General features: G+C 35.7%; 1 protein-coding gene across 3 annotated transcripts in view; it reads left to right on the top strand.

Moving 5' to 3' along the window:
- The window catches only part of LOC101716119 (uncharacterized), a 41227-nt gene extending 32651 nt beyond the window's left edge, over window positions 1–8576 (top strand). For all 3 annotated transcript variants that reach the window (XM_087207589.1, XM_087207590.1, XM_087207591.1), the window contains one exon: window positions 6095–8576. In XM_087207589.1, coding sequence (XP_087063715.1) covers window positions 6095–7902 — 1808 coding nt within the window. In that variant the 3' untranslated portion in view covers window positions 7903–8576. The remainder of the gene's footprint in view (window positions 1–6094) is intronic.
- Window positions 8577–13168: the final 4592 nt, after the last annotated feature.

Genomic DNA, 13168 nt, shown 5'->3' with positions numbered 1-13168 from the left:
AATGACCTTGGAACATTGACCAAACATAGAAACATTTCAGGTAAATGTCAATAAATTCCCCAAGGTAGAGATGCTATTGTTCAGTTAAACTAGTTTTTGCAAATAATATGAGAAAAACTGAAGTCTGTCTTGAGATCCGTAACAAATGTGTCCTTAAACACATTGGATCAAAGAGTAAAGCAAAATCAAACCTGTACATTATACACAGGATTTTAAAAAATTAAAAGTATACACATGGGAACCTTTGGACTATAGATAAAGCAGTGCTTAGAGGAAAACTTTTAGTTTCAAATACTTAGGTAAAAAAAGAGAGAAGTTTCAAAGGAAAGAAAGCAAAGCAAGATACAGATAAAACTAATTGTATAAATCATAAAGCTAAAAGGTTGTTTTTGTAATAAAAATAATAAAGTAGCTGACCTCAGCTAGAAAAAGGAAAGACATTTTGGCTCAGGTTCCTACTTTTATAGTATAATCTTGGAATACTGTAGCCTGTACTTCATCTTTTCCTTTGGTAACTTTCTACTCTCCTGATGGATGATGTATCAAAAAGAAGTAGGATTCTGTGTGAGAAAACTCAGTTGTTGAATGAATTCTTTTACCCACCTGGATTATAATCCTTCAAAAAAGAATGGTTGCTCGTCACTCTTCCATACTTGGGCATGTACCATGTAATAAGTATTTTTAATAATACTATAGATTATCTCCAGAGCCAGTTGGGAGAGGTATTTCCTAGTGCTTCATTCAGAAAACACTATCTCTAAATGCAAATCTTCCAGTGAAATTTCTGGAACTTCCAATTTGTGAGGTGTAGGTTGGCATTGGGTCTGAGTCTCTGTATATAAAATAGAGAAATGTGAAGTGTATCAGAATGAAGTTCTTTGGAAAGAAAACAAGAAACAAAATATTTTCTATCACATAAGGTGTTATTAAAAGGTGAACTGTTATTTTACATATAAGTTAGAAAGATAATATACCCAATTAACTATGAATTTGCCATCAACTTTAAGATGCTTCCTTATTTCATTGATAGTACAGTCATTTGTTGGTACTCAATTGCTTTGAAAATGATCATATTTGGGACCCATCACATATTAACTTAAAAATATTGTCTTGATACTCATCCTTTCATACTTGTCATTTAAGCTAGAACTTGTCAGTGTTTATTCCCATGTGATTTGCTACACTTTCCACCCAAAACAGTTTATTTGGTATTCATCATTTTTGGTACTCCTTGCACTTTCCAGAACCTATATACAACAAGTACCCAAGTAAATTTTAATTTGCTTAATATATCATGATTCTTAGCTATATAAATGCATACCATGTATCGCTGGTTAAAATGAGTGATACAGGTAGTAACTGCTTTCAGATTGTAAATAAGTGTTACTTAAATTTGTAGGAAAATTTTAGAAAGTATTTTTTCTTTTTCAGTTTAAGAAATAGCCCAGCCTTCCTATATTGAGCCAAAAGTCCTGGCTGTTATCCAGAGTTGTGTTCAGTAAGGAGCACTCAGGGAGAGCTTATCTAAGTATGGATGCAGTAGCAAATCAAAATATGTAGCAACTGGACGTTCTTGGATAACCTCTTTATTCACAGCAGGCTCACTAGGGGCAGATTTCAGCAGGGCGCCTCCAAGCTACCACACTGACACATGGTGTGCCACCCTGCTTCCTACACTTACAGTGGCTGTCATTTCCTGTGTCCTCATATGTCATCTTTGTTATCATTGCTGACCCCACTGAGCTCTTCTCTAAAAATATTCTGTGTTTTTTCTGCTCACATCTTGGAATCGGGCACATAGAATCCTTAAGGGATGGGATAGCTGGCAACATACCACCAGGATTGGGCCTCATTTGTACTGTCAATTCATGACCCCTTTTTTTCCTGGAGTCCACACCCAAGGCTCCTCTGTTCCTAGATTTTCCCTGTGAGGTATGCATATCAGTCCCTCCCCACTCTCCTATTGCAACCCTTGCTACACGAAGAATATGGAAAAGGCTTCAGTTTTTTTTAAAACTGAAGGTTGAAAACCCTTGTAAGGAAACTTTCATGAGATGAATTTTCAACTACTTTATGAATGACTAATAAAAGAACAAACTGTATTCAAATAATATTTCATGATCACACACACGAACACTCATAAAAATTTGAAGGATGCAATACTGAATCAATTTATAGGCTATAGTGGCAAGTATAAAACTTATCTTTGACCTTGAGCAAGTCATTTCACCTCTTTTATGTCTGTTTCCTCCCTATAAAATGAAAAGGGAGAGTTAGATGATCCTGGAGGGCTCTTCTAGCACTACCATTCTAGGAAATAAAAGTCAACTTAGAGATTAATTGGGTTTCTGAGCCTCAAGCAATTAATTACACTGCTGCTGCCCTTTAATGGACCCATCACAGAGAAGAATTAGATTCAACTGACAGATTTTAATCTTCACCAACTCATGTTGATTTTATGTCCAATATTATTTATTTTAGATTCGCAAATTAATGCTTTCCCAAAAAGGTTCAGTAAGTTTTTAGGCAAGGAATTTGACCTGATAACCAAATTGTAATACGAAAGCCATTCTTTTCCATTTGAAAGTCTCTGTGCTACATTCCCCACTTATATTCATAACTTCAGCAGGCACTCCATCAGAGTTTTATACACTGATAGACAGTGGTTTTATCAAGTTATTTGCCAATTTTGAAAGTGCTGAAAGATATCTGTGATCAGGAACTTTAATTTCGCCTGCATCTACTTTAATCTAATTCCATTATATTTTTCTCATTCTTCTCCTGCTTTCTGCATTCCCTTGCTCTACCTTTACTGTCCTTTGGTCAGTATTGAGTTCTTAGCATAAAAATACATTGGTTAATTTTCTAGAAAATTGTTTAGCAAACCCCAAAATCAGTTGTGAATTCCAGTTAGTAAGGAACGATTTTATCCTCCTTTTAATGCTAATCTATTTAAACAGTGCTGATATTTTCCTATTTTTATTTTTAAATATTATAGGTCATATCTACTTAAAATTTAAAGAATCAAACTTCACAACTTTTAGTTTAATGAATATTGACTGAGTTCCAGTATCCAATTTATACCTCTGTGTCATGTCCAGTTGCATTGATGATGACAATATTTTTAACATATTTTCTGAAATGTTTTTCTGACATCCAGGAAAATATGGAGAATAATATGAATGCCCTATTCTGTGTTTAATAGTTTATCATTCCTGTTCATGACATTATACTTTCAGTACCGTTTGTCAATCTCTAATTGATCTGATAACATTTTTCATGCTTTAACAAGATTAACTGAGCTATAAGTACTTCTACCAATTACTTTTAACTCCACATTGTTTGTGATATTACTTTATAGCTGTGGTGATGAACCTATGACACACGCATTGTTTTTCTTTTAAAACAAAAGATGTTAAAGTGGGAATTGTTTTCTCTAAATTAAAACCCCATTATTTAGATTTAATTACAGTGTTGTGCTTAATAAATGGGTTTTGGGGCTGGGGATTTAGTTCAGTGGTTTCACTGCCGGCCTCGCAAGCACAAGGACCCAAGTTCAATCTCCGGTACCAATAAATAAATAAATAAATAAATAAATAAATAAATAAATGGGTTTTGGGTTGCAGTTTGGGCACTCTCATCTCTAAAGGACTTGCCATCACTACTCGATATTATTACATGCACATCTACTTTGTTTTCACCAAACTATGGCTTATATTTATACTTTTTCTAAGATGCCTTCTAAACAGAACATTTTAATGTCAAATTTATCAGTTATTTCCTTTGTGTTTTGTTCTTCAGTCTTATTTAAATAATTATTTTTAAATGTGAGATTTTAAAGCTTTTAATGATATACTTTTCATTCACCTGGGACTTACATGTAATTTTTGTCTAATATGAGGTATCTGCCCACTTTTATTACAGGTATCCCTTGGATATGTTGCATGCTGGGTTCTAGATCATAATAATAAAAACAACATCACAATAAGTTGATTCACAAGAATTATTTTGGATTCCCAGTGGGTTTCAAAATTACGTTTATGCTATAGTTCTTTAAGGGTATAAGATCATTGTTTAAAAATAATGCATATGCATTAATTTTAAAATACTTTACTCCTAAAAATGTTAATAATTATCTGAGCCTGACTGCTGACTGAAATTTAGAGTGTCTGAAGTTTAGGGTGGCTATGGCAATTTCTTAAAATGAGACAATAAAGTTTACTCCATTGATTGACTCTTCCTTTAAAAAAAAAAAGAAATAGCCCAGCCTGAAAGATATTTAGAAGTTATGTATATGTAAGACTGAAATGCAAGATGATTTAAGGAAAGAATTATGAATTTATTGATGGAAATAAACCATACAGTTTATTTAGGTGTTGATACCTTGTAAAGGTGAGGACAAAAAGTACTGTGGCCTAGTGGAATGGTAGGTAGTATATGTAATGAGCATGCATTTCATGAATCATGTCTGTGAGATTTTTATCTCTTGGTACCTGAGACTGTGCTTTCAGTCTTGACATTTTATCATATATGTAGCAGCGGGGTGATTGCTGTCTAATACACATAAGAAATGTAGGACAGAAAAATATAAAGCATTTGTAAAGGTTCTAAGGCCAGATTGAGACATGATCTTTTTTTTTTTTTCTTTTTTGAGATAAGGCCTCACTGAATATGTAGTTCAGGCTGGTCTTGAATGCACTGTGTAGCCCAGGATTCCCTTGGACTCAAAGTGATCTACCTGCCTCATCCTCCCAAGTGCTGAAACATGATTCTTAAGCTTCTGAAGAATTAATAATAATAAAAAAGACTGTGATATAATAAACCAAAGCACCAGACAGAGAATAGAACAGTGAATACAGTCTAGATGGGAAAAGGTCTAATTCCCATCAAAGTATACTTTCAGTTAGACATATGTGTGCTATGGTGATACTGCAGAGCAAGTTAACGCATTGCCTGTAGGAATATTTCTTTTAAGATGAGGAAATTGATACTGTTATACACTTAATTTTGATATTGATGAATGGAATAGAAAAAACAGCACTCCAATCAGCATTATGTAGGTTAATGTTTATCCTACCATTGTAGTATTTATTTAACTGAGTAAGAATCTAGGTTCTAGTATAGCATTGTGATACATGCCTGTAATGCCAGCATTCTGTGAGCCTGAGATAGAAGGATCACAAGTTTCAGCCCAGCCTGGAAATTTAGTGACTTAGCTAGACACTGTCTTATAAAAAGGTTTGAGATAAGTAGATCAGAGCAAAGGCCCTAGTTTCAATAACTAGTACCACAAAGAAGAAAAATTAAAAATATATGCTCTAGAGTTACTTTGTAGTGCAAAGCCTGTTCAGATAAATCCACTGAAACTTGGTGTCTTTTGATTTTATTATTGTTATGTACTTAGTGCTAATAACCTTTGTTGAGGTCATGACACTCTCTGAGTTTTTGGTGGCAGGATCTCAAATCTTGTAAATAAACTTCATTCTCAATTGTTTCTTTCCTTCATATCCTTTTTTCTCCTCCATTTTGAAATACACACACACACACACACACACACACACGTTCATTTCTACTTTCTACTATAAAAAGTTTTTTAAACCAAAAATAGAGTACAGTTATCCCATTGTTCATGCTACTTTTTGAAGCAGTTCTGAATTGTCTTACTTGTACTATCATGGCTCCCTTGATGTCCTACCTTAATTCAAAACCTTAACTTTTCATGATCATTTTAAATTTGGGGAGGATCCAAAATTTGCACATTGCCAGATAAGATGAATGAGGACATATTGTAATGTTTTTAGGGGCCTGTTTTTCTCTTGGATGGCACTTAGCAGCAGCATTCACTGTATTATTCATCACACCTTATAAAGACATTCATGAAAGAGGATGTCTAGAACTGCTTAAGAAAGTGGCAAGAATGACAAGATAAGTGTTCATTGCAGGAGGGAGTAACTGGAGAGTGATAAATGGTAATGTGTATTTTATGGTATTAATTTTTAAAAATTTAAACATCATGTATTTCAGTTACATCTTTTAAGTCCCATTAATAAGAGCTGTATGAAGTATCATAAAGTATTTTTTTTCTCATTTGTAGAAGACTACCAACCTGATAAAATCTTGGAGAAGAGCCCAGAACACCAGAGCAAATATTTGTGGCAAGTTTCGTTCACCAGCAAATCATTGACTATGGAGCAAGAAACTTCCAGAAAACCATATTACTCAGAAAAAGATATTTTCCCTGCAAGATTGATGCTTTGTCAGTGTGACCCTGCTGGGCCCAACAGCCAGAGTCTCAACTTGTTGGCCTCACATTTTCAGTATTCAAGAGAAAAGGCTGTTGATCTCTACTGCTCTGAGAATTGGATATTCAGTATTAAGGACTGCAGAAAGAACACTGGAGAGAAACCTTTGGTTTATAGTAAAAATATAGAAGACTGTAGTCATAAAGTAGAGCCTATTCAGCATCAGACAATTCAGAATTTGAGAAAAGCTTTCCTTGAAAAGGCTATTCTTATTCCATCTCAGAGTGCCTATCAAAAAGAGGGACCTTATACATTTAATACATTTGGGGAAAATTTGTGTAATAAGTCAACCATTGTTTATCAGAGCATTTATCCAGATAAGAGTCACTGTGGGTATAATGGAAATGGAAATGATTTTAGTAGGACTGCTCAGAAAACTGACCCAGCAGGAAAATCTTTCAGACAAAGGTCACACATGAGAGAACAGCAGAAAATTGACATCGAGATAAAGCACTCTGAACATGGAAACTTCAGCCATAATTCAGCCCTCCTAACATGCCAGAGAAGTCACCCAACAGATAATACAGGCATGGAGACCTTTAGCTGCCCGTTGACTTTTAATGTACATCACAGAATTCATATAAAGATGAAACCCTCTGAGTATAATGAATGTGGAAAATCCTCCTTTGTAAATTCACATCTGAGTCGACTTCAAAAAAGCTTCAATGAGGAGAAGCCTTATGCATGTCATGAATGTGGGAAAGCTTTCAGTGAGAAGTCGCATCTGAAAAAACATCACAGGACTCACACTGGAGAGAAACCATATAAATGTGATGAATGTGAGAAAGCTTTCAGTGCAAAGTCAGGCCTAAGGATACATCAGAGAACCCACACTGGGGAGAAACCATTTGAGTGTAATGAATGTGGGAAATCTTTCAACTATAAGTCAATCCTCATAGTACATCAGAGAACACACACAGGGGAGAAACCTTTTGAATGTAATGAATGTGGAAAATCTTTTAGTCATATGTCAGGCCTAAGAAATCATCAGAGAACTCACACAGGGGAAAGGCCATATAAGTGTAGTGATTGTGGAAAAGCTTTCAAACTGAAATCAGGCCTAAGAAAACACCATAGAACACATACAGGAGAGAAGCCCTACAAATGTAATCAATGTGGAAAAGCTTTTGGTCAGAAATCACAACTTAGAGGACATCACAGAATTCATACAGGGGAGAAACCATATAAATGTAATCATTGTGGGGAAGCTTTTAGTCAAAAATCAAACCTCAGAGTACATCACAGAACTCATACTGGGGAGAAACCCTATAAATGTGATGTGTGTGGAAAAACTTTCAGGCAGAAATCAAATCTCAGAGGACATCAGAGAACACACACAGGGGAAAAGCCCTATGAATGTCATGAGTGTGGAAAAGCTTTTAGTGAGAAGTCAGTTCTCAGAAAGCATCAGCGAACTCACACAGGGGAGAGGCCTTATAATTGTAACCAGTGTGGGGAAGCTTTCAGTCAGAAATCCAACCTCAGAGTACATCAGAGAACCCACACAGGGGAGAAACCTTATAAATGTGATAAATGTGAGAAAACTTTCAGTCAGAAATCAAGCCTTAGAGAACATCAGAAGGCCCACACAGGGGAGTAAATATGAACATAAAGCGTATGGGCAATATGGGCAGTTTTTCAGTCACAGTGCAGGTGTTGTTGGCTATCAGAGTTTACCCAGGAAAGAAACACTTTAAAGATAATACAGAAAATAATATGTGAATTCAATCCTCAGAAAACTTGTGCTGCAAAAACTCTCTTTAAAATTAAAGAAACTATGGGGCCCAGGGATTTAGCTCAGTGGTTCCAGCACCTGCCAGGCAAACACAAGGTCCTGAGTTTGTTCCCTGGTACTGAAAAATAAAAAAAGTAAAGAAAATACGAAGATTTTGTGTGAGCAATTAAAATACATCCTTGAAAGGAATCACAGTGAGGAAAACCTAGAAAGAAATGTGTGCTGATTAACCAAAAGCTAACTCTTTTAGTACAGCACAAAATATATAAAAGGTAGAGACCTGAGTGTATACAAAACAGAAGAAATGAAGGTGATGAATGTGGGAAACTCTATCATAAGTCAACACTCAATTTGACTTACACAAGTATAAGGCCCATATGTTATATAATGACTATTAAAATATTCACCAATAACCATTTCCTTTTGCCCCCATGCTACACCTAACCCAAATTTCTCAACCATTGTGTTATCCAACATTGTTAAACTCTAGCTTAAAAAAATGTAAGAATCAATTATAAATGTGTCTTATGCCTCTCAAATTTTCAGTGTTTCTTCCAGTTTTCATCTGAATGGAATGGAGATTAGTTCTGGTTCATATATTGAAGTCAAAAGCATACATGATGGTGAGAAATAGGTCAAAAACTGCTCTCTGGAATGAGTTTCCCCCTCCATATGCACAGCTGGGCTTTTTTACAACCAGAAAATAAACTCCGCTGAGCTTATACAGGATTGGGTATACTTGATATTAACAAACTCACCAACCCTTACTGCAAACCTATGAATCTAATTTCTGCGGACATCTGAACTCATTGTATATCAGAAAATTCATCTGGAGAAACTTCAGACAATATCTTTCTACAACTCATTCAGGTCAGTATTGGGAAAAAATTAATATTTGAACATATGGAGAGAAAATCCCTCACCAAAAAATGGTATCTCATTACTTATAACTCCTCAAACTTCCTTATCTCTCAGACCTACAACAGGAAAATAACAATTTGAGAAAGGTAAGTAATAGCCTTTATCTAGAAATTTTATTTAAAGACCTGTTTCATATGTAGTATGGAAACTGTAATATATTAATATTGATTAATAAGCATTCACTAGAATAAAAACTTTAAAAATAAATAACACAATGTGAATGACAGCATTGAATGTTTGTGAATATTTTCTGATTTGTGTGGTGTTTATGTCTGGATATATTCATTCCACTTACCAGGTATTTATTTGTTTTGCAACTCAGAATTATGTCCCTTTACTTAATAAGTACTATCACCTCAGCTACAACTTGCCACGTAAAACAAATAAACCTTTCACGGGTAATATCTGAACATTCAGACTACCATGCCACAGTCCCTCTCCCTTGCTGCCTGCTGATAATATGTATACAGGAAGAGCCATTGTTACCAAACTGCCTCTTCAAAGAAACCAATGTTTTCTGTATACTTTGGCATTATCATAGGATCAGTAATACATGTAATACACACACACACACACACACACACACACACGTCTTTAGCATCACTGATTCTTCAGTGTTTAGTATGCTAGTGGCCCTTTTGAGGGCATTCATTTATGTTACCATAATTTTTTTATCTGACATTTTATCATAGTTCCCATCTCTGCAGAAATTACCCTCTATATCATGCATGTTGTCTGTGTTTTCCACTGAAATAATTTTATGTGGTGTTTGGCATTCTTGGTCTCATTTATGCAATTGATTGGATCCTTATTTCTCTCTGCAGCCACCTACCTCTCCAGACTATGGGTTCTATTTTGCCTTGTGACCTTACATATCTAATACATTTGAGAAAAATAGTAGCCTGCCTAGCCACTTACTTTGATTTTTGAGTAGGAGCAATAATTTTTTTTGCTACTTCTTAGGCTGTAATTGAAAGTCATCAGTTGACTTTTAATAAGTGTTTCAGAATAGTTTGATGGGGAAAAGGACAGTTTTTTAAAATGCTGCTAAAATAGCTATACATTGATGTATTTTAATTTTAAAATGTATTCAAAATAGTTCATGTAAACAGTGTGCAAAATGTCAATTAGAAGAAACTGTAATTTTAGGTACCCAGAGATTTTTAGATAGAACATAAAACACAAAAAGAAAGGTAAGTTGGGATTTATTTTATTTTGAAAATGAATGAGAGAACCGTAGACTGGGAGACAGTATCTCTAGTAATACCTGACAAAGGACTTTCATCTTCATTATATAAAGAATGTTTGTAATAGCACAAACCTAGTTTCAATAAGCAAAGGAAAGGAAAATATTGAAACAGGCATTTCACAAAAAAATAGGTGGCCCATAAGTACTAGAAAAGATGTCTAAAACTAATAAGCAAGGAAGTGCAGGTTAAACTATAATGTGATAACATCACAAATCCATTTGCTAGTTCCATATAAAGGTAATGATATTTTTCCTATAACTAGCAATTTTCACTCTAGTTGTTTATAGAAACACAGAATGGTACAAAAATGTTCATAGTATATGTAATACCCCAGCCTGGAAAAAAATCAGAATATCTGTTAAGAGAAAATATAAGGTTATTATGAGTACTGCTTTACGATGTAATAGCACCTAGCAACTGATTCATGTAACAGCAATGATAAACTTCAACAATATTATTCTAAATTAGGGGGAAAAAACTAGAGCCATGTTCTACTTACATGAAATTTTAGGAAAGACGTCTAATCTAGAGTGATAGAAAGCAGAACATTGGTTTCTTGTGAAGAGTTGGCAAGGAGTCACTGGATCACTTATCAAGTAAATGTTTTAGTGTGATAAAATGTTCTACATCTAGATCGCGGTAGTGTTTACAAAGCTGTGTAAATTTTCAGAATTCAAAATGTACTGAAAATGTATATTTTATGTAAATCATGCTCAGTACGATTGAGTTTTAAAATTGTGTAAGTGAATTTTGGTTCCTTGTTATTATCCATTAGATTCTGAGTTTACTTTCTGGCATATTGTCTGCTACTTGGCTATTTATTCTCTTTCCCCCCATATAGCAGAGTGATGTAGGACAGGTCAGTTCCTTTTCATGTGCTGTAGCTTCCTCATCTGTGAAAAGTGTAATAATCTGCAATCTTTGTCTTGGAGGCATTTTCTGATTCATTTTTCCACAACATTTTCTATTTCTGACATTTTCTGTATTACTTGAAACAATGCCTGACACAGTAAATGAGCAACAGGTAATATCTATCACTGTTATCTATTTTACTAGAATTATCAAAACTCAAAGGTCTGTGTCCCTTAAGAGAGCTTAAAGGGAGTTTATATAATGAGACAAAAGGATCAATTAGACCTAAAGGACATTCAGCCTTGATGTAAAAGATTTGTGAAGTAGGCAAGTTTGAAAACTCATCTTGAAGGTCAGTGGAGAACATTAATAAGAACATTGAGAAGTGACTGAGCTCAATTCTCAGAGTCCTTCCCATGTTCCTAATGGAAACATCTTAGCAGTTGTGTGGGCATACCTGTCCTTGTAAATGCATCAGCAAAAAGTTAGGTGAAACTGAACCAAGTGATAAGAGGGAGGTTAAGGTAGTATAACTTATTTTCATATCAAATTGCCAAAACAAGACAGAAGACAGATAATAGTCACAACAGAAGGATAATAGAAGATTATGATGAAAGGAGTCTATAGAAACCATTAAGTTGCCATCAGTTTAAATTGCTAAACCTAATTGCTCCATAATGCTTTATATCCACATATACTTAAAATGTGGAGAGTGAAGGCTTCAGTCCATTTTTATGACTTTTCCATTTTTATCATGTGCTTGCGTGACATCTTTGGAAAAAGGTAAACCCAAAGATGAACCTCTCACTCTGGTCCACAGGCCAAGGGCTGGTCTCCCAGCAGCACCAGAGAATTGGCAGGGCCTAGGAAATGGCACCTCCTGGATAGGACTTGCAGGCTTCCTGCAAAGCCCAGGTGGCCAGATCTCAAAGCACACGTCAAGCTGCAAGTTTGAGCAGTTTCTTGAACCAGTGCTTGGGAAAGGGCTCTTGAGGATTTGAATCTCCGGAGATTAACAAAGCCTGATTCCGCAGGGCGCGACAGTCTGAAACAGGGTCCATCTCAACATCGAGTTTGCCCAGCAGAGGGCGCCATCCCAGGAGTGGTACTGGGCTGAGGTCTCTGACCTGGGGTCTAGGCAGTGCCTTTGCTGGTGGATTTGTGCACAGTGGAGGCTACTGAATAGGGCTCTCGTGCACCTGACTTTTCTTCTGTGCGTCTTCAAGAGCTGGAGCTCTCTTGGCTCCCAAGAAAGGCAAAGTAGCTGCAGCTGCTCCAGCAAAGCGACTTTTGCTCTGCACCAGGTTCTGGGTCAGCTTCACATGCTGAGGAGCGGCACATGTGCTCAAAGCGGATTTAACAAAGGGAGAAAGCACTCCAACAACACTTCTGACAGACACTAGAAATTTATTTTCATAGTCTTCCTTTATTTTTTTGGAAAAAATACAAATTATAAATAAATTTTGCTTAGTGTGGGTCCTTGGTATATTTTTCCTTTTTTTTCATTTAGCTATAAATATGCTCCTTCAAATTGATTTTGCTGTGTCACATGAGTTTTGTTATGCCGTGATTTTGTTTCTGAATATTTTTTATTTCCCCTTGATTTCACCTTTCACCTGTTGATTGTGTTAATTTCCAAAAATAAGTGAGTTTTCTAGTATTCCTACTACTACTGACTTCTTCATCTTCCCCTTGTGGTTGTGGAATACACTTTGTATAATAACTTTGTGTGTGGGTCAGGGTACTGGGGATGGAACCCAGGTACTCTACCACTTAGCTACATCCCTAGCCCTTTTTTATATTTTGAGACAGGGTCTGCCTAAGTTGCTCGTACAGGCTTGAACTTGTGATCTTTTTGCCTAAGACTCCCAAAGTGCTGGTGATACAGGCATGTCACTACACCTGGTCCCATAGATTTTAAAAGATTGACACTAGCTGAGTGTATTGCCCACCTGTAACCCCAGAAACTTGGAAGGTTGAGACAGGATTGCTGCAAGTTTGAGGCTAGCTTGGGCTACCCAGCAAATTCAAGGCCAGCCTGAATTACATAGCAACACCTTGTCTCAAAATAAATAAATAATCTATGGAAAAGTAATTTGTGGGCTAAC

This window comes from Heterocephalus glaber, unplaced genomic scaffold (assembly GCF_053883595.1).
Source record: "Heterocephalus glaber isolate CG9 unplaced genomic scaffold, H.glaber_assembly_v1.0 deba00000818, whole genome shotgun sequence".
Classification (NCBI taxonomy): Eukaryota; Metazoa; Chordata; class Mammalia; order Rodentia; family Bathyergidae; genus Heterocephalus; species Heterocephalus glaber.
This window is presented reverse-complemented; position numbering and strand designations above follow the sequence as displayed.